The 22,763-nt window shown below is 45.2% G+C and overlaps 1 protein-coding gene across 2 annotated transcripts in view; it reads left to right on the plus strand.

The window, feature by feature from the left end:
• grhl2b (grainyhead-like transcription factor 2b) overlaps positions 1-22,763 on the plus strand; it is a 212,082-nt gene that overhangs the window by 93,716 nt on the left and 95,603 nt on the right. For both annotated transcript variants that reach the window (XM_068032382.1, XM_068032383.1), the window contains exons 5-6: positions 13,836-13,891; positions 15,157-15,313. In XM_068032382.1, the coding sequence (XP_067888483.1) occupies positions 13,836-13,891; positions 15,157-15,313 (213 nt within the window). The remainder of the gene's footprint in view (positions 1-13,835; positions 13,892-15,156; positions 15,314-22,763) is intronic.

A 22,763-nucleotide genomic window follows, 5' to 3' on the forward strand; every position in this document is an offset into this window, starting at 1 on the left:
TACTTGCACTTCCATCAGTTTTTTTTTGCTGATTGGCAAGGACCAATACTAATTAATTAAAATATATTTCATTACAGTCAGGAACTTGTAGAGCCAGTACTTACCACAGTAAGAACCTTTTTGTCCTTACCTTCAGAGTGACATGCTTTATTTTTAAAAGATAGCTTGTTTTGTTGCATTATTAAATATATAAACTAGTAGATATCCCATGCATGGCAATGTTTATGGGTAGTTTTGACCTTGGCACATGATTGTGATGTTCAACTCTGCTTTTCCCTTTGAAGCTTCTGCTCCATATAGGCAAATCCAGGTAAATGTAACTGTTTATAAACTACTGAGGTCAATCAGAAACAATTGTAACTGCTTATAAATTTTAGGCTCCAAGCTAATGACTGGATTCCTTTGTTTAGGATTTTTATTTTTATCCATAACAAAATGTGGGGCTGAATTTTAGCTTAAAAAGAACAGGCAGACCTGTGTCGGGTTAGGGGTGTGGTGGTGGTGTTAGAGTCTCAGAAATCTGTTTCCCAACCCCAGCCCCTGAGGCCAGAAAGTGGGCAGGCGACCAACCCCAATCCAAGGAGGTGAGTTGAAACTTTAAATATGATAATCAGGCTGTCAGCTTTCAAAATTTAACTGCTGTCGGGCGGGTTTCTCGAGCGTCGGGAAACCTGTCAGCTCTCTCGAGGCGACGACTTGGTGAATTCCTCCTTATCTGCTGGATCCAGGTGCCTGCCTGAGGAGCATCTGCCATTTCCCCTTACCACGAGGGCTCCAAGCTTCCCCCCACAATGACAATCATCCTCCGCCTCCCCAACCCCCCCAATTCCCTGCGGGTCAGGTAAGTAAGAATTCTGTTCGTGATGTCTGTTGCATGATGGAGGTGGAGGTGCTAGAATTAAGACCTTTTATTATATGTATGTACTTATTTTTGCAAAGTCTGAATGAGGTTGTGCCTCGTGACTTATCTACTGCAATGATGACCCATTGAGAGAGTGGTTTGATTTTTAGATTTCTCTTTTAAAACTGCAGACAATGAGAAAAATGAGATTATTTTCTGTATTTAATAGTTTTCCAATTATTGAAAATGACCCCTCAATGCTAATTTCTGACTTATAATACTTGAGGCCACATTTCACCATCAGCTATATTGTTTTTTCAACTGAATGCAATAATATATAATTTTTTATTTCTCCTGCTCTTTGTTCGGCAGTTCCGTTGACCACATTAGCTTTCATTTATGGTTGAGCAATGGCTAGAGCAGTAAAGTCCAGTCTACTCTTTTTGTATATAAGACATAAATTTTGCCAAGACATGATGAGAACTAATTTGGGGCAAGGTATTCGCATGCTTCCAAGCTGAAGACCCACACTGGGCAGTAGGGGAATTGAACCAGCGACTTTGGCATTACTAGTACCAAACACTAACCAGCCGATGCAAATGACAATACTGCAGGGCTTTTCTGGGATGCATGACATGCGTGGCTTTTTCAAGACAACCAAAGAGATCTATGAACCCTCAACACAGATCAACATGGGTAAGATTCAAAAATGGCAAGACTGTCCTGAAAGACACAAACAGTATCAACACCCAGTGGAAAGAGCACTTTGTAGAACAACTCAGTCAGAACTCCACAGTGGACATTATTTTTTTATTCATTCATGGGATGTGGGCGTCGCTGGCCAGGCCAGCATTTATTGCCCATCCCTAATTGCCCTTGAGAAGGTGGTGGTGAGCTGCCTTCTTGAACCGCTGCAGTCCATGTGGGGTAGGTACACCCACAGTGCTGTTAGGAAAGGAGTTCCAGGATTTTGACCCAGCGACAGTGAAGGAATGGTGATATAGTTCCAAGTCAGGATGGTGTGTGACTTGGAGGGGAGCTTGCAGGTGGTGATGTTCCCATGTATGTGCTGCCCTTGTCCTTCTAGTTGGTAGAGGTTGCGGGTTTGGAATGTGCTGTCTAAGGAGCCTTGGTGCATTGCTGCAGTGCATCTTGTAGATGGTACACACTGCTGCCACTGTGCGTCGGTGGTGGTGGGAGTGAATGTTTGTGGATGGGGTGCCAATCAAGTGGGCTGCTTTGTCCTGGATGGTGTTGAGCTTCTTGAGTGTTGTTGGAGCTGCACCCATCCAGGCAAGTGGAGAGTATTCCATCACACTCCTGATTTGTGACTTGTAGATGGTGGACAGGCTTTGGGGAGTCAGGAGATGAGTTACTCGCCGCAGGATTCCTAGCCTCTGACATGCTCTTGTAGCCACGGTATTTATATGGCTACTCCAGTTCAGTTTCTGGTCAATGGTAGCCCCTAGGATGTTGATAGTGGGGGATTCAGTGATGGTAATGCCATTGAGTGTCAAGGGGAGATGATTAGATTCTCTCTTGTTGGAGATGGTCATTGCCTGGCACTTGTGTGGCGCGAATGTTACTTGCCACTTATCAGCCCAAGCCTGGATATTGTCCAGGTCTTGCTGCATTTCTACACGGACTGCTTCAGTATCTGAGGAGTCATGAATGGTGCTGAACATTGTGCAATCATCAGCGAACATCCCCACTTCTGACCTTATGATTGAAGGAGGTCATTGATGAAGCAGCTGAAGATGGTTGAGCCTAGGACACTACCCTGAGGAACTCCTGCAGTAATGTCCTGGAGCTCAGATGATTGACCTCCAACAACCACAACCATCTTCCTTTGCGCTAGGTATGACTCCAGCCAGTGGAGGGTTTCCCCCCTGATTCCCATTGACCTCAGTTTTGCTAGGGCTCCTTGATGCCATACTCGGTCAAATGCTGCCTTGATGTCAAGGGCAGTCACTCTCACCTCACCTCTTGAGTTCACTCTTTTGTCCCATGTTTGAACATGCACCTGCTGGAGAACCTCCCACAACATACAATCAGAAGTGAGTTAGACGATGATCCAGCACTCGACGAGGTGATAACTGCTGTCAACCAGATAAAAAAACAACAAAGCTTCTGGTCCTGACAATATCCCTGTAGAAGTGCTGAAACAGGGAGGAGACATACAGGTCTCTCAGACACATGCCCTATTTGTGAAGCTCTGGCAGAATGACACTGTGATGATCACAATCTTCAAGAAAGGAGATAAGTCAAATTGTAGCAACTACAGGGGCATCGCATTGCTCTCAACTGTTGGCAAAGTACTAGCTAGGATACTTTACTCGCCTTCTGCCAATCTGGTTTCTGACCTGCCAGAGGAACCGACATGATCTTCACAGCACGTCCACTTCAGGCAAAGTGCATAGAGCAGAACATCCCTTTGTACATGGCCTTCTTCAATCTCACAAAAGCCTTCGACTCAGTGAATTGAACTGCCTTTCAGAAAGTGCTATAGCGTTATGAATGCCCAGCTACTGTGCAATGGCTTCACCACGACCCCTTCCCTGTTAAAACAGCTGTCAAACATGGGTGTGTCATTGCACCAACACTATTCTCAATCATTCTTGCAGCAAAGCTGCAACTTACAACTGACAGGCTCCCGGCAGTTGTTGTAATAACTTATTGCACTGATGGTAAACTCTTCAACCTCAGCTGGCTGAGGGCCAAAACCAAGCCAACAACCATTTCTGTAATTGAGCTATAGCATAGTAATGATGCATAAGTTAGTGCTCACTCTGAAGAAGAGCTACAACAGATAGTGACGTATTTACCGAAGAGCATGGGACTTGCCCTGAACACCAGGATGACCAAAGTCCTCGACCAACCCACATCAAAGGTATCAAATCCAATGCCTTCAATTGAGATTCATGAAGAAGTGTTGGAAAATGTCCCTCATTTCCCATAGCCTGGAAGCTCTCTGTCCCAAAAAACTAACATTGATGAAGAGGTACACCACTGAATCCAATGTGCTAGCTCAGCTGATGGTAAATTACGTACTTGAGTTTTCGAGAATCGTGATATCAGACCTGATGTTACACTCGTAGTCCATCAGGCAGTGGTTCTGCCCATGCTTCTCTATGGTGCTAAAGCTTGGACAGCTTATAGATGCCATTTAAAGGCCCTAGAAAAAACAAGATCAATGCTGTACTAGGAATTTGCAAATCAATTGGAAGGACAAAAGATCAAACATGAGCGTCCTCCAATGCAGATATGCCGAGTATAGAGGCCATGATAATCTCACATCAGCTGAGATGGATGAGATGTCAGAATGCCTGACTCAAGACTGCCCAAACAGGTGCTCTACTCAGAGCTATACCAGGGAGCCCCTTCACACAGTAGCCAATGGAAATGTTTCAAAATCTCAAAGCATCGATGAAGGTCTGCTTTATTAACATCAACACACAGGAAGCCGACACCCAATCACAACCAAAATGGTGATCCATCATCAAAAATGGTGTCAAGACCTTCCAATCCACAAGAACAGTCATTGAGAGAGAAGGCGAGAGAGTCTGCAAGAGAGGGCAGCTGCTCAAGCCAACAATTGCCACCACCTCCACCGGCTGACAGCTGATGTCCTCTCTGCAGGAGAGTCTGCAAGGCTCAGATAGGGTTCATCAGCCATCTGTGAACCCACAGCCAACACTGACATCTCGATTCCATCTAGCCATCCGCAAGGAAGAATCAACCTCGACACATGATGATTTAAGGCATGGATACATTTCTTTCAACTGAATATGGCATGTACTTCATGTCAATAAATCATCAACATTTTTGAGCAATGCATTTGTATTTATAATGGAAATCACTATGAATAGTTTATAATGGCGAAGCTCCATTTCCTGTCATTTGGTTTTTACAGAACTCCAACCACGCGCTGTACTGTGAATCGCTTAGGTTCACCCACCATATTATTTTGTTTGCTTAATTTTCAGGTATATTTTCAGTAGTGAATGTAGCTCTGGGAACTCCCACCCACATTCATTTGTGTATTTCTCTCTTTCTCAACTGACATACTTTTTCAAAATGGCTGTCTTTGGTGATGGCATAAGGGCTTCATTTTTACTCATGGTGGTCTAGTGGTGGATTGCCTGATTTTTCAGGCTATGCCTTTGCCTAGTGGTATAGAAGCTGGCCCCTAGCCCAAAATTGTGGACCTTCTATTCATCAACCTCCCTCCCCACAATGTCCCACCACCCCTTTACTTACCTGTTGCCTTCCTTCCTCCTGCAAGCTGTCTTCTTAGTGAGTATCCTTCATTTCAGTATTAGAAAGGCTGGCTGTACTTAAAGTTGATAAGCCACCAGGACCAGATGGGGTGCATCCAAGGATGCTGAGGGAAGTAAGGGTGAAAATTGTGGAGGCACTAGCTATCGTCTTCCAATCCTCCTGAGATACAAGGATGGTGCCAGAAGACAGGAGAATTGCAAATGTTACACCCTTGTTCAAAAAGGATGTGAGGATAAACCAAGCTACTACAGGTCAGTCAGTTTAACCTCAGTGGTTGGAAAGCTTTTAAAAACATTAATTCAGGACAAAATTAAGGCACTTGGACAAGTGAGGATTAATTAAGGAAAACCAGCACAGATTTGTGAAAGGCAAATCTTGTTCAACAAACTTGATTGTGTTTTTTGATGAAGTAAAAGAAAAGGTTTATGTGGTGTGCATGGACTTCCAAAAAGGCATTTGATAAAGTGCACATAGTAGGCTTGCCAGCAAAGTTGAAAGGCCATGAAATAAAAGGGACAGTGGTGGCATGGATACAAAGTTGACTGAGTGACAGGAAGCAGAGAGTAGTGGTAAACAGTTGCTTTTCACGCTGGAGGAAGCTATATCATTACTTGTACCTTGGTGTGTGATCTGTTGTAAGGCTCGCAGGACCACAGGTAATATCCAAAATAAACTTGGGTTTTATTATAACTGAAATGGAACATATATCCACAAATAGTTACTGCAAGAGCGAGATTTGAACACCTCTCACTCTGCCAGGCTCCACCCACAACCCCCTGGTCATGTGTGATGATCTTCATTTCAGTTCTTAAGATGGTCCGTTCTTAAGGTAGCCCCATCTTAAGGTCATCCCACAACAGAAGGTATCCAATGGGGTTCCCCAGAGGTCGGTACAAAGAACACAGCTCTGCTTGATATATATTAATGACTTAGATTTGGGTGTACAGGGTACAATTTCAAAATTTGCAGATGACACAAAATTTGGAAATATTGTGAACTGTGTGGGGGATAGTGATAGACTTCAAAAGGACGTAGCCAGGGTGGTGGAATGGGCAGACACTTGGCGGATGAAATTTAATGCAGAGAAATGTGAAGTGCTACATTTTAGTAGGAAGAATGAGAAGAGGCAACATAAACCAAAGGATACAATTCTAAAGGGGTACAGGAACAGAGAGACCTCGGATTACATGTGCACAAATAGCTAAAGGTGGCAGGGCAGGTTGAAAAAGCGGTTAAAAAGGTATATGGGATCCTGGGCTTTATAAATAGAGGCATAGAGTACAAAGGCAAGGTAGTTATGATGAACCTTCAGAAAACACTGGCTCGGCCTCAACTGGAGTATTCTGTCCAAATCTGGGCACGACACTTTAGGAATGATGTGAAGGCTTTAGAAAGGGTGCAGAAAAGATTTACGAGAATGGTTTCAGCGATGAGGAAGTGGGGTTTTTCTCCTTCAATAGAAGGTTGAGAGGAGATTTGATAGAAATGTTCAAAATTATGAGGGGTATAGACAGATTAGATTGGGAACAATTTCTTTCTTGGGTGGAAGGGTCGAGAACCAGAGGACACCAATTTAAGGTGATTGGCAAAAGAACCAAAAGTGACATGAGAATTTTTTTTTTATGCAGCGAGTGGTTAGAATCTGGAATGCACTGCCTGAGAGGGTGTTGGAGGAAGATTCAATCATGGCATTCTTTTTTTTTATTCATTCATGGATGTGGGTGTCACTGGCTCGGCCAGCATTTATCGCCCATCACTAATTGCCCTTGAGAAGGTGGTGGTGAGCTGCCTTCTTGAACCATGTGAGGTAGGTACACCCACAGCGCTATTAAGAAGGGAGTTCCAGGATTTTGACCCAGTGACAGTGAAGGAACGGCAATATAGTTCCAAGTCAGGATGGTGTGTGACTTGGAGGGGAACTTGCAGGTGGTGGTGTTCCCATACATTTGCTGCCCCTGTCCTTCTAGTTAGTAGAGGTCGCGGGTTTGGAAGGGGCTGTCTAAGGAGCCTTGGTGCGTTGCCGCAGTGCATCTTGTAAATGGTGCACACTGCTGCCACGGTGCGTCGGTGGTGGAGGGAGTGAATGTTTGTGGATGGGGTGCCAATCAAGCGGGCTGCTTTGTCCTGGATGGTGTCGAGCTTCTTGAGTGTTGTTGGAGCTGCACCTATCCAGGCAAGTGAAGAGTATTCCATCACACTCCTGACTAGTGCCTTGTAGATGATGGACAGGCTTTGGGGAGTCAGGAGGTGAGTTACTCACCGCAGGATTCCTAGCCTGTGACCTGCTGTTGTAGTCATGGTATTTATATGGCTACTCCAGTTCGGTTTCTGGTCAATGGTAGCCCCTAGGATGGTAATAGTGGGGGATTCAGCGATGATAATACCATTGAATGTCAAGGGGAGATGGTTAGATTCTCTCTTGTTGGAGATGGTCATTGCCTGGCACTTGTGTGGTGCGAATGTTACTTGCCACTTTTGTCCACGTTTGAACCAAGGCTGTAATGAGGTCAAGAGCTGAGTGGCCTTGACGGTACCCAAATTGAGTGTCACTGAGCAGGTTATTGCTAAGCAAGTGCTGCTTGATGGCACTGTTGATGACACCTTCCATCACTTTACTGATGATTGAGAGTAGACTGATGGGGCGGTAATTGGCCGGGTTGGACTTGTCCTGCTTTTTGTGTACCGGACATACCTGGGCAATTTTCCACGTTGCCAGGTAGATGCCAGTGTTGTAGCTGTACTGGAACAGCTTGGCTAGGGGCGCAGCAAGTTCTGGAGCACAGGTCTTCAGTACTATTGCCGGAATATTGTCAGGGACCATAGCCTTTGCAGTATCCAGTGCCTGCAGTCGCTTCTTGATATCATGCGGAGTGAATTGAATTGGCTGAAGTCTGGCATCTGTGATGCTGGGGACTTCAGGAGGAGGCCGAAATGGATCATCAACTCGGCACTTCTTGCTGAAGATTGTTGCAAATGCTTCTGCCTTATCTTTCGCACTGATGAGCTGGGCTCCCCCATCATTGAGGATGGGGATATTTGTGGAGCCAACTCCTCCAGTTAGTTGTTTAATTGTCCACCACCATTCACGGCTGGATGTGGCAGGACTGCAGAGCTTGGATCTGATCCGTTGGTTATGGGATCGCTTAGCTCTGTCTATTGCATGCTGCTTATGCAGTTTGGCATGCAAGTAGTCCTGGATTGTAGCTTTACCAGTTGAAACCTCATTTTGAGGTATGCCTGGTGCTGCTCCTGGCATGCCTATCTGCACTCTTCATTGAATATGGCGGCACAGTGGCGCAGTGGTTAGCACCGCAGCCTCACTGCTCCAGGCACCTGGGTTCGATTCTGGGTACTGCCTGTGCGGAGTTTGCAAGTTCTCCCTGTGACCGCGTGGGTTTTCGCCGGGTGCTCCGGTTTCCTTCCACAGCCAAAGACTTGCAGGTTGATAGGTAAATTGGCCATTGTAAATTGCCCCTAGTGTAGGTAGGTGGTAGAGAATATGGGATTACTGTTCTTTCTTTTTCTTCTTTGGCCTCCTTATCGCGAGAGACAATGGGTAAGCTCCTGGAGGTGGTCAGTGGTGTGTGGAGCAGCGCCTGGAGTGGCTATGAAGGCCAATTCTAGAGTGACAGGCTCTTCCACAGGTGCTGCAGAAAAATTTGTTTGTCGGGGCTGTTACACAGTTAGCTCTCCCCTTGCGCTTCTGTCTTTATTCCTGCCAACTGCTAAGTCTCTTCGACTCGCCACACTTTAGCCCTGCCTTTATGGCTGCCCGCCAGCTCTGGTGAACGCTGGCAACTGACTCCCACAACTTGTGATCAATGTCACAGGACTTCATGTCGCGTTTGCAGACGTCTTTGAAGCGGAGACATGGACGGCCGGTGGATCTGATACCAGTGGCGAGCTCGCTGTACAATGTGTCTTTGGGGATCCTGCCATCTTCCATGTGGCTCACATGGCCAAGCCATCTCAAGCGCCGCTGACTCAGTAGTGTGTATAAGCTGGGGATGTTGGCCGCCTCGAGGACTTCTGTGTTGGAGATACTGTCCTGCCACCTGATGCCAGTATTCTCCGGAGGCAGCGAAGATGGAATGAATTGAGACGTCGTTCTTGGCTGACATACGTTGTCCAGGCATTGCTGCCATAGAGCAAGATACTGAGGACACAGGCTTGATACACTCGGACTTTTGTGTTCCGTGTCAGTGTGCCATTTTCCCACACTCTCTTGGCCAGTCTGGACATAGCAGTGGAAGCCTTTCCCATGCGCTTGTTGATTTCTGCATCTAGAGACAGGTTACTGGTGATAGTTGAGCCTAGGTAGGTGAACTCTTGAACCACTTCCTGTAGGGTTAGTATAAATGGGTGGTTGTTGGTCGGCACAGACTCAGTGGGCCGAAGGGCCTGTTTCAGTGCTGTATCTCTAAATAAAAAAATTAAAAAAAATAAAACAAGGGTTGGTCTCCTACTTGATGGTAATGGTAGAGTGGGGGACATGCCCATGGGACATGAGGACACAGATTGTGGTTGCGTACAATTCTGCTGCTGCTGATGGCCCACAGCACCTCATGGATGCCCAGTTTTGCATTTCTCGATCTGTTTGAATTCTATCCCATTTAGCACGGTGATAGTGCCTCACAACACGATGGACGGTATCCTCAATGTGAAGGCGGGACTTCGTCTCCCCAAGGACTGTGCGGTGGTCACTCCTACCGATACTGTCATGGACAGATGCATCTGCAGTAGGCAGATTGGTGAAGACGAGGTCAAGCATGTTTTTCCGTCTTGTTGGTTCCCTCACCACCTGCCGCAGACCCAGTCTAGCAGCTATGTCCTTTAGGACTCGGCCAGCTCGGTCAGTATTGGTGCTACTGAGCCACTTTTGGTGATGGACATTGAAGTCCCCCTCCCAGAGTACATTTTGTGCCCTTGCCACCGTCAGTGCTTCCTCCAAGTGGTGTTCAACATGGAGGAATACTGATTCATCAGCTGCGGGAGGGTGGTAGGTGGTAATCAGCAGGAGGTTTCCTTGCCCATGTTTGACCTGATGCCATGAGACTTCATGGTGTCCAGAGTCGATGTTGAGGACTCCCAGGGCAACTCCCTCCCGACTGTATACCACTGTGTCACGACCTCTGCTGGGTCTGTTCTGCTGGTGGGACAGGTCATACCCGGGGATAGTGATGGTGGTGTCTGGGACATTGTCTGTCAGGTATGATTCCGTGAGTATGACTATGTCAGGCTGTTGCTTGACTAGTCTGTGGGACAGCTCGCCCAACTTTGGCACAAGTCCCCAAATGTTAGTAAGGAGGACTTTGCAGGGATTTTATTTTATTCATTCATGGGATGTGAGCATCGCTGGCAAGGCCAGCATTAATTGGATAAGCACCCAAAGAGAAAAATTGCAGGGCTACAGGGAAAGCACAGGGGAGTGGGACTAGCTAAATTACTCTTGCAGGTAGCCGGCACAGACTTGATGGGCCGAATGGCATTCTATGCTGTAACCATTCTATGATCATGTATAAAGTGTCATTTACAAGAACTTCAACTCAAGTAATATACAAATATATAATAAACTTGCTAATGCATTATTGCTTCATTAACATATTAATTTGTTGGTGTGTTCACTGCTCTCTGAATATATTAATTCACTTGCTCTCACTATTCCATTAAGAGTAAGTCACTGGTGCATGCTGATCGATTGATTTGGTGTGCACGCTGTTCGATTCATTTATTAATGTTCACTCCTGCATTAATTTTGCACATACCCACAAAACTATTGATGAAGTGATAGCTGGTGCACTCAGTTTAGGAATTCATTGGTGCCCACTCAGCCCTGCTGAAGTGTTTCATTACCTTTCATTAGGTGGGATTTTGTGCTCATCCCAATGGCGGGTTTCATGGTAGGGTGAGCAGGAGAATTGGGGCAGAATCGTCCACCACAGAACCTGATGCCAGGAATCCCAGTTCCGATATTCCTGGGGGCGGGATCGGGCGACGACAGCCTTCCTGCTCAGAGGCCAAATAAAAGCCTCTTCCCGCCGCCACTGGGATCTTACCAGTGGTTGGGGGGAGGGGGGGGGGTGCTCTGCCACATAGGGAGGAAGCCTTGGAAAACGTGGCACTCTCCCTGCAGACATGTGGGTGTGGGGGGTCCCTCTTTTGTGGGCAAATTGTGGCCCACGGAGGACCTCCACCGAAAACAAATATACCCCAGGACCCCCCCCCCCCCCCCCACCCTTCCCCTGGACCAAATGTCCACCCCCCACACCCCTTCCGAACTGGCCCCAGTGACGCCACCTCACTTACTTGAGATCTGGGTTTCCAGTGCTGGGTCTGGGTCCGAGGCCTCTGCGGTACCGGCAGTGGCCACCACTCCCAGTGGTACTGCTGATACTGCTGAGCTGCCTACCCTGTGATTGGCTGACAGTTCTTGGGGGCGGGATCTCCGTCCCGATTAAGTGTTTAAAGGGTTGGGGACCCGCCTCTTTAAATTTTGACCCCAAAAAAACAGAGGATTGTTGGAGGGTCAGAAAAAATGCAGAGGCGGGGTTCCTCCTGTCTTTTCAGCCCAGCACCTGGAGCCACATCGTGCATAAAATCCAGCCCATTGCGTCAGTGCATGGTGATGCAGTGGTTATTTTCTGTTGTGAGTGCATGGTGTCAAAAAAATTTTATCATTCAAGTTCTTCAGTTTATTCTGTTCTCTTCATCTCTGGGGTAGGGGAAGTGAAATTATTTTACTCAGCAAGTTGTTTTGATCTAGAATGAAAGAGTGGTGGAAGCAGATTCATAAGTCAATTATATACTTAGAAAGGAAAGATTCATAGGGCTATGGGGAAAAAGCAGGAGAGTGGGACTCATTGGTTGTTCTACCAGAGAGCTGGCACAGGTATGATAGACTGAATGGTCTCCTTCTGCACTGAATGATTCTATGATCTTGAGCAGCTACTGTTGTCCATTGTTGCAGAGCACATATGAGGTTAGTGTGGGAAAAATGCACTGAGGTGGATGATCAGCCATGATTGTATTGAATGGCAAAGCAGGCTTAATGGCCTACGCCTGCTCCTATGTTTCTATGTTCCAGCAGCACGACTGGGTGAAAGCAGGGTGGTAGATCCCCTAAAATGATGGGGGCAGCAAAACCAACCCATGAAATCACTGAAATAATTTCTTCATTGATTTGCACCCTTCTTCAATTAGATCTGTAGGTAGAGTTGAAAATGATATTTCTGGCATGATAATAAAACAGACATGAAATTTCCAGAATTGTGAAAAAAAATCACTCAGTGTGCCCATAAAATCAATCACTTAGTGTTCAAAATAGCTGAAAGGAGCTCTCCCCCGGCACACAGGTCTCTGCTTCTGTGTGAGCAATGGGCAAGCAGGGTAGAGTTGTCAATTGTACCTGCACATTGTGCATTAGGGCTTTGTTCAGGTACTACGGACAACATATGAAATTTTGCTTGTGTGCGAGACGAAGATGCAACTTGGGAGTTCTATTTTTCACTCTGCCCTTGTGGAACTACCACACCCAGAGAGTACTATTACAATCAGCCATCGCAGTTGTTATTTTTGAATGTTCTGCCTGAGTAAAGCATCAAAAATAAAGCCTTTACTTTTTTCAATATTTTATATTGTTGAGATCAGCAAATAAAAAAACCTGGACAAATGGAATTTTTTTTTGGAATGTGTTTTGCTTTGTTTCTGAGAGATTTGCATACCCGCAGAAGGGATGTTTATGAAGTGCTTTGATGCTGATCTCACAAACTGCAGTCAGAATCAGTCAGTCACTCAGGCTTCAACCATGATGAATGACCACTTGTTCAGATGGTAGTAGGTTGGAACTCCATAATTAGGGGGCACTTTATTTTAGATTGCAAAACCTTTTATTTCTTGAACAAGAACTACATGGGCATTGGGGGAAGTAAGGGGGTGGAAAAAATTCTCAATCATGTAAATAAGAGATTTTGGTAGAGAGGAGGGAAGATTGAAAAAACACTTACTTCTTTGAGCAAATATTGTACACCGATTGGGGAAGTGGAACAAAGCTTTTTAAGTTGTGGATCAGAGGTTTTGGATAGGGAAGAACAAAATAAAATACTTGCATCTTAAGCAGGTTTTGCGAAGTGGTTGGGAAGTAGCATTACAAGTATTACGTGTAACACTTGTATCCTTCAGTATCAGTAACGTGTGTAATATTTTTACCTTGTGTCACTCTTGACCCATAAGTCAAGTAAATTTGCTAATGGGTAAACTGTTAGGCTGCAGCCAGGCCATCAGATAAATAACAGAAACTGCACTGTAGTTCCTGACTGTTGGCGATATCATAGGGGGAGATTTATATAAAAAGATCCTTTTCATATCGGTGGAATCAAAGGGGTCTATATATCCTTCCCAAATAAACGATGTGATATGCAATTCCTTCTAACTGACCCACTGCAAGAAGTTTCTGCTTATTTTGTTGTGGCTGGACTGCAAAGGAGAAGTACAATGTATAACGATTAAATTCTCTTTGATCTTTTTGTGCTTTCTATCACAACTTGAGTTGATAAGCTGCAAGTGATGGGGATGGGACTCTGTTCATATGATAACTGCAGAAAAAATCAGTCTAAGCTTTCCCAATGATGCACTTTTCAAATCTTTAACTTCATCGTATATAACCAAATACTGAATGTATTGCTAATACCATGCCCTTTGCTTCCTTTAACTGCAGAAATACCGCAGCTCTTCGTTAGGGGATGAAGAATTCATCTATGAGCATGCAGGAGGGTAAGGCATTGGAATCTGCAGAGGGCAATAAATTTATGGACTTGGTAACTGCATATTATGTGAAGCAGCCAGATGCCATGGTCAGGCAGAATGCATCCTAGATCCTATTCACTAATTTCTTGTCTCGTTGCTTTATGTGGGTTGAATGGTTTCTGTGGTCAGCCCTGCAAGTGTGAGCATCAGATGAAGATTGGTTCAGGCTCAGCTGTGATGCCCCCTGAGGTAAACTAGCACACTGAACTTGTTGCCTAGGTTCGTGCGTGAATATTGGACATTTGGGTGAAGTACTGATGGATGCCTTGTGCTGAAAGAACGATATCCCAGCAAGGCCTCAAGAAAAGAAATTTAAGATGAAATGAGTTGAACAGTTTTCTGTACTCTAAGATACTTTTGTTTCCCTTGCCATTTTCACCTTCCTTTCTTTGCATGCTCTCCAGGTGGAGTTGGTGTGGGTGTGGAGGGAAGCCCTAAGTTTTACATCTGCCACCGAAACTGAGAAATACAATCAGTTTCTAGCAAGTAAAAAGAAAAATGTTGAAAAAACAGAAAAAGCTAGCAACCCACTGTAGATGAGTTAGCAGCGGCAGAGAAAACAGAATGTTGACATTTTAGGTTCACGCCCTTTGTTGGAAAGATTCTGATGAAGGTTGAGCACCTGAAAAGTCAACTCTCTTGACCTGCTGTGTGTTACAGTTCTTTTCTGTTTTTACCAGTCTCTTGATTTCTTACCCTAGGCAGGAACACTTGGGCACTGTTCAGGAGCCCTCTTTGGCTGCTCAAGAATATTCCAGGGCAAACAAGGTCGAGGGGCCCTTGGACACAAACTCCTCACGTAACTGGTTAAGGCTCCAGCCCTTCCCAGCCTCAGCTGCTGCTCTTAGTATATTTTACCAATTGCAATATTTTAATAAAAATTATAAAGCGAACCAGAAGCTAGTTCGTTTTGGACTTCTAATCCTAACTTAATGTCCTGCATTTTATGGAAAATAAAAATTCTCATTTGTCATTTAGGAGATTCTAAAGAAGCTCTATATTATAAGGAACTGCACAACCTATGCTGATTTAACAGAAATTAAATTCAACTGGTATTAGTGAGAATTTTTAAGTCTAACTCCAAATTGCTAATACAGAGTCTTACCAGATTTTTAGGAATCCTGTGTATATGTTTTGATCTGGAATGAAAGAGTGGTGGAAGCAGATTCAAAAGTCGATATATACTTAAAAAGGAAAAATGCACAGGGCTGTATCTTCTTGCTTTATTCCAGAGAGTCATTCCAGTACCTGTTGGAAGCCACAAAATCTTTACGTCAGAAGCAGGGGGAAGGGCCGATGACATACCTGAATAAAGGACAGTTTTATTCCATAACACTCAGGGAGACTGGAGCCAACAAATGCCTTCGCCATCCGATCAGCAAAGTTAGGGTAAGCTACTGTGTTTCTTTTCAGCTTGAATGGAATTATATTGACCTTCAGGCAGATCACATGTACTCACAGTGACCTTTAACTACAAGGTCAATAAATACAGAGTAATTTATAAAGATGTTATGTGTGTTTGAAGGAGATTGTGTAATTGACCGTTGTGCACTTAGGTTAGGGAGGGTTAAGATTGATTAGTATTTGTGATCCTGGTTGCTAAGTAGAGATGCCTGCTGGGAACTGCACATGTATGACTGTAGAGTGTGGGTAGGATTGGGCTCAGCTGTGATGTCAAATAGGCTTCTGACACTCAATATCTAGGGCCACTTGGATGCAGTATAAGCACTGTACCCTATCACTAATCTGTACTTTCAGATGAGGGGAGAAAATTGGTGGAGGTTGGGGGTGGGGGTGAGTGATGGATAAAAACATTGACTTTTATGATAAACCTGTTAACATGGTCATTACTAATATTGCACAATGTGGTTTTTTAAGCCACAAGTGTCCAATTCAGATGGCTGTTAAGTAGTTTCCAACTTTGCATAAGTGTTCCTGTGTTATAAGGTTATACTTGTGGTTTGGGTAAACTGTCAAGACAATGCAGCATAATTCAAATGCCACCTCACGTAGAGATGCTGATATAAAGCCAGAGATTATTAAATGCCAACATGAATCCTGTGGCTTCATTGGAACATATTAGAATGGAAGACACAAGAGGCATCCTGAAGTTGTTTCTGTACAGGATTCAAGTTCAGCATGACTAACCCAGTGAATAAATCTTGTGCTGTGTTCTGGGTGTTTCAACATGTTCTTTTTAAGACAAAAATGGGTGCAGGGTGAGAGGAAAGACTTGATAAATTCATTGTTGTTGGCCTCGTGCTTGAGGTACCCTGCAGTGGCTGGGTTTCGTGTTATTTTGTGTAAATTTGTTTTATGTTTTTTCCCTCATTTATCTTTTTCGGTCATTTGCTTTTTGAGTAAATAATTAAAACTCCGATTGTTTAATAGTCACAGGATCTCCAAAGGGAGTGGGGTATGGGGTGAGGTAGGGAGTGTGGTGGGGGAGGGGTGTGCAGAGGTGGGTGGCAAGGGTGTCTCCTAACAAAATCCAGATGATTTTAATTTGTGCAAAATAAATACTTTGCACAAGTCAGCTATTCAAATAATTCATGTCTCAAAGTTGAAAATGAGCTAGTTGTCATACGAATTAGGAGCAGGAGTAGGCCACTTGGCCCCTCACGCCTTTGGAGTGTCTTTAGAGTGGAATGATTTATTATCACATGGTTAATTATCAATTATTTTGTTTATGCAGCCTGCTTTGTATTTCTATTTAATTTTTTATGGGAACTAGTGTGAGTGGTCATTTGTTCATGTGACCTTGGTCCAGTCTCTCTCCAGGGATGACTGGCTGCCATCTTGAAAACCTACTCCAAATAGAATTTTCCCTCATCCCCCCCCTCTCCCTCACCTGCCCCCTCAATCCCCCCCTTTCCTGAAAGAGATTCTGTTCCAGGGGAATCAGCAACCCTCCAGTATCTCACCTAGATGGCATCATAGGCATTTATATTCATCACTTTGTATCAGTAGGCTTTTTGAGATGGAGATCATCGCATTCCACGCTAGTGTCTCCCACGTGCAGATGTCCTGGCATGAAGTGATTGGGTAGTGTTCAGAAGCCTTTTTTAACATTTCTTCTTCTGCTTCCTTGCCCCACCCCAGACCCCAGTCGTTATGGACAATCATAGCAGCTACAATGCCGCCATCCACATAGATCAGCTAACTCAATACAGACCACAAATTGAAACAGCAACCTTTCAGCACAGAATGGCTCGATATCATATCACTATCATTCATGGACAAATCTTGATCCCATATGTCTAGAGTGTCAGCCTTGGCTCAGTGGTTGCACTCTTGCCTCGAAGTTAGGAGGGTGTGGATTCAGGTCTCACTCAAAATCTAGGCTGACATGCCCAATGCAGCACTGAGGGTTGCTACACTGTCTGATGAGATGCTAAATTGAAGCCCTGTCTGCCTTCTCAGGTGGATGAAAAAAAATCCCATGGCACTATTTTGAAGAAGAGCAGGTTCTACTGGTTTCCTGGCCAATATTTGTCTCTCAACCAACATATTTAAAACAGATTATCTGATCATTATCTCATTGCTGTTTGTGGGATCTTGCTATGTGGAAATTGGCTTTTGTGTTTTCTACATTTCAAAGTACTTCTGAAGTACTTAATTGGCTGTGAAAGCATTTTGGAGTGTCCTGAGGTTCTGGAAAGTGCTATAACAAATGAAAGTTTTTTTCTTTCATGGCAAATTGATTAAAATTGACTCAAACTTGTACAATTTTTACAACTTCATAATTGGAAAAGAATTACCAAGTTGGGAAATGTAATATGCAATTGTTTCCATTTAAATTGGGTGTAATTCCAATAGACGTCATTTCCATCTGTTGAACAGAGCGTAGAAACCAAAACTACTGCCTATGGTGTTAATGCAAAACTTGTTTTACAGAGATACTAAATGATTTCAACAGACAAAGAGGGGGGATTTTATGCACTCCCCCGGCCGAGTTTGGAGCCGGGGAGAGCATTTAATCGGATGGTGGTGGGTGTGGACCCTGCCACCTTCCCACCACAAGTTAGTCTGTGGCGGGAAGGCCCGTGGATGGTCTTCCAGTCCCGCCACCAATTGTGGCCCTTAAGTGGGCAATTAATGCCAAATTAAGGGCCTCATTCCCATTGCTGCTGGTAGCCCTGTGGTGGGCGGGCTTGTTGCCATGTGGCAAGCTCATCAAGCAAACCAGTGTGGGTTGGTATGGGGGAGGGGGGGTTCTCATTCAAAGGCACAGCACCTGCTCAAGAGACCCAGCATCGAGGTGGGGGCACCCACTGAGAGCCACCCTCCTGCCCTTGCTGCTGACCCTGAACCCCCTACAACCGCCTCCCCTGTGACCACCACCCGCGAAACCCCTCTTGCCATTGCTCACCAGTGGCCTGGTCCCTTGCCGATCCTGAGCCTCCAGTGGGTGCCATAACGGCAGCAGTCACCACTTCCGCAATACCTATAGTGCCTAATTGGCATGTAATGTGGCGGGCCTTCCCCAGAGGAGGTGACGCAGGACTCTCACCAGCTCTTCAGCCGGTGGCCGAGAACCCCGTCACCAACATAAAATAACCCCCAAAGTGTCTCATTTACACTCATTGTCAACCACAAATGCAGTCAGAGTGTTGCCTCTGATGTTTAAGTTATATGCAGCGGCAAAAAGAAAAATAATCAAATTGACAGCTTCAACAGCACTGAGAGGGAGGCCTGCATTTATAATGCAGCTAAGACTTGCTTCTGTGGTGATCAGCAGAGCCAATAGAAAGTAACGCCAGCTGGAAAATCTAGGAAAGCCCATGTCTGAAGCTTTGGAATGCATGGAGCTGATCATGCTGGTCATTTCCAAGGTTTACAAAAAACCTTGCTGTGCTGTATCTTTTTACTGCTCAATTGCTTCTTTTGCTTAAAATGATCTAAATTGCTCTTGAGTTTGCTGATAGTTCCACTATCTCTCCCTAGAGTCCATTCCACACATTCATCGCTTGTGTGAAGCAGTTCAATCTAAATTGTTCACCTTTCCCCTCTTCTCCTCCATCAAATCCCAGCTTCAGTTACACAATTTATGAGGCAGTGTTTATCTATACCCCTTAGAATTGTGAAAATGTCGATAATTGCCTTTTCTCCAGTGGCAACATTTCCAATTTACTTTAATCTATTCTTGTGACGTTGGTGTCTGGAATTTCTGGAATCTGTTTAGTTGCCCTACCTGTAATGTGCTGCCGTCTTGAACGTAAAGTTAATGTTCACCATTATTCTCCTCTCCAGAAGCCCCACGTTTCCTGGCAATGTTATTTTGTGCGTAATTAGCTTATAATTCTCGAAATTCGGTCAAATGAAAGACCCACACTGCCAAATACACGCAGTTTCTTAAAGCAGTTCATCCCTCTCCCCCACATTTACATTTTGGGGAGGCAGTGGCGTAATGGTAATGTCACTGGACTAGTAATCCAGAGCCCAGGCTAATGTTCTGGGGACATGGCTTCGAATCCCACCACAGCACATGGTGAAATTTGAATTCAATTAATACATCTGGAATTAAAAGCCAGTCCAATGGTGACCATGAAACTATTGTAGATTGTTGTAAAAACCCATCTAGTTCACTAATGTCCTTTAGGGAAGGAAATCTGCTGTCCTTACCTGGTCTGGCCTACATGTGACTCCAGACCCACAACGATGTGGTTGACTATTAAATGCCCTCTGAAATGGCCTAGCAAGCCATTCAGTTCAAGGTCAGTTAGGGATGGGCAATAAATGCCAGCGGCACCCACGTCCCACAAATGAATAAAAAAAAAAGCACATTGGGAATATTGAAAATTCTGTTTGACAGTCTGAATATTTGTGAGGAATGTTTGTAAAGTGAAATATTTTCGGCCTTTGACATCTCGGGCAGAATTTTAAGTGCCAAAAGTGAGGCGGGCTGGGGTGCCGGCAGTGGTGGGGCGGGCGGGAGTGGTATTAGAGCCCTGAAAGGCTGGGAACACGACACAATCCCACCCACGTCCAAGTTTACCCTGGATGAATTTGCAGGCGAGCTGGACGCCCGCATGGAGCTGTTGGGTCTGCAGTTTTAATATTTAAATCCCCAGTAAACTGAGAATTTAACTCCACATTCTGACTTTAACAACCAGCGCACGGGTTTCCTGCGCTGTGTGGAACTTGTCAGGTGAGAGCACAGCCAGGGGTGTTTCTTCAGTGAAACTGACCAGCTTGGAAGCCTTCAAACAGTGAATCTGAAGAGCTGCAGCCATGCCTAGGTGAGAGGCTGCTGCTCACAGTACTTCTGAGAGTGTGCTTTCACTGCTTGACAGGTGATTTCCAACTTCTTGGATATCAGTTCACTTCCCTTGGACTTCACTCACCTTGATCTGTACTTCCCTGCTGTCAGCCTTCACTGTGGCATGGCAGCTCCACCTTGAACTCTGATGAGGAACCGAGAAGAGCAGCACCAATTGCCTTTTCCTCAGCTGCATGCCACTCCACAGGGCAGAGAGGATGGACACAGAGATCCAGCTCGTAGGACGCGATACCCCCAAGACCGGGTTTACAGGCAGAAAATCAGCGCTCTCGACATGTGTGAGCACCAGTACCTCAGGGAGGTTCAGGCTTTCACGGCAGCTCGTTACTGACATCTACAGCCTCCTGGAAAAGACTTCCTTCCCAATGGACCAGGTGGACATGCATTGCTAGTGACTGTCAGGGTGGCTGTCACTGAGGGGAAGTTTCTGCTCCCTTCTCCAAGGAGAGAGAGAGGGAGTGGAGAGTTGTGGATGTGAGAAATGGTTTGTATAGAGAGGAGGGAAAGACAACATTTGTAAGGAATGGGTGTGAGATGGTACAAAGATGAGGGTGAGTGTTGGCTGTTCAGATGAGGATATGAGGAGAGGCCTTGAGTGAGGGGAATGAGGGGAATGAGTGGAGCTGCACAATGTGAGGAGTGTGTGCAGGAGAGTTCTGGGAAAGTCAGAGTGTGGAGTTTGACACCTGAAGGTGTTATACCACTCACCTTTGACCTCCTAACCTCCTTGAACCTCTTGGGGCACTGTATCGAGGCTGGAGGGACCACACTGCTGCTGCTCACTTCCTTGGCCACTTCCATCTACACCTGCTTTATTTAAGAGACTGGCCTCTTTCTCCCATCCTTAGGAAACTTGACTTCATTTCAGTCCCTCAGATCCCACAGCAGGACCTCCAGGTAAGAGTCAGAGACCGGCAGGGCAGCCTTCCCGGGTCTCCTTTCCTGTGGTTGCTGACGCCTCAGGAATCAATGTACATTTCAGCCATTCTGACCCCTGCTGGGGTCCCTTTTAACTAGAAATCCTTCCTTTGACAGATGTGAGATGCTAATGCTGTGGCTGAGTTAAAGAGCCACGGCAAAGTCCACTACTGAATCAACCAGGTTCCCGACCCATTACCAGCCTCCACACTGCATGTGTGTCTCTTAGGATAAAATTCCACCACCAGTGTTAGGTAAAATTTGAATTGGATACTGAATTAAGCTCCCTGCATTCTGCCAAACAACATGTTATTGCCCCCATTTAAAGAGTATAGGGCTAAATTTTCGCCATTTTCCTGGAGGTGGGATTGGTGGCAGAAGGGCTACTCGCCCACAAGCGGCAGATAGTAAAGCCTGGCGACCACAACATGTATCGGGTTTGGGTGGGTCGGGTTTATATTCTGTGTCCAGCGTTCGGGCTCACTTTGGGTCGGGCTGGACTGTACTGTTTTGTATTATTTTCTTTTTAATCTACGTTTTGATGTGATTTTTTTTCTGTTTCAATAACGTTTGATATTTACGGGTCGGGTTGAGCATGAAAAAAAATTAAAGGACTTGGGCTCCAGTCGGGTTCAGTTTGGCTGTGGGCAGATCGGGCCCGAGTCGGATTTTAATTTTATACCCGAGCAGACCTTTAGCGGAAAGCCAATTGAGGTAAGTAAATGGTCACTTAAGGCCAATTAACCAAGGCTGACTGGAATTTTCCAGTTAGCCTGTGAAGCCCCGAGGTGTTGAGGATTAGGCCAGCTGTCCGGAGGCAGCCTCCTGGCAGCATGCCCTGCATTGTGGGGGACGTCGCAGGCTGTTCTCCTGGCAGGCTTTGAGGCCTTCCCCCTTCACAATGGTAGCCCAGCTGCTGAAGCCATTTTTTAATTTAAAACTTTGTTACGACCGAGGCGGGAGGAGTGCACTGTCTTTTCTAGTTCCACTACGCCACATGTCACAACATATATTAAAATGTTTACCCAGTTACCAATACGGTCAATCATATACTCTACTCTTTATCCCAGAATAAAATACGCCAACCAGGTTTCTTTAATAAACAAGAAAATTATCAGTTTATTATAAAACAAGACATAACCAGCAGCAAGGCAAAGCATTAACACACAGAGTGAAATATGAAAGTTCCCTTTTACCCCATACACGCACACACACCGGTTAACTGAAAAAATAGAGATTTTCTTTTGAGAGCTCTGTTACAAAAAAAAGGACAAAAAAAGAATATTTTGGCTAAATACTTATTAATTCTTGAAGGGAAAAAAAAAGATATGGAAAGATGTTAGTTGTCCCTTTTTTTGTTTTGGCGTCCCACATACACATAGGTGGCTGTCACTGGGATCTTTCTAGAACAGTTCTTTTCAGGCGATACTGAAGATCAGTTTGGCAGGTTTTCCGGATGAAATGGGGCATCAGGGGTTTCTGGCAGGCCTTTCAGGAGAAATGCAGCATCGGTTTCTCTATTTCTTACACTTGATTCTCAGGAAGTTCTCAAAGAGATGGAAGAGGTGCTGATGGTAACTGCTCTCTTGGCAGGTTTTCTCCAACTGCCTTCAAAACAGTTCACACCTCAATGCACTG

The sequence above is a fragment of the Heterodontus francisci genome, chromosome 5 (assembly GCF_036365525.1).
Source record: "Heterodontus francisci isolate sHetFra1 chromosome 5, sHetFra1.hap1, whole genome shotgun sequence".
NCBI classification, from domain to species: domain Eukaryota; kingdom Metazoa; phylum Chordata; class Chondrichthyes; order Heterodontiformes; family Heterodontidae; genus Heterodontus; species Heterodontus francisci.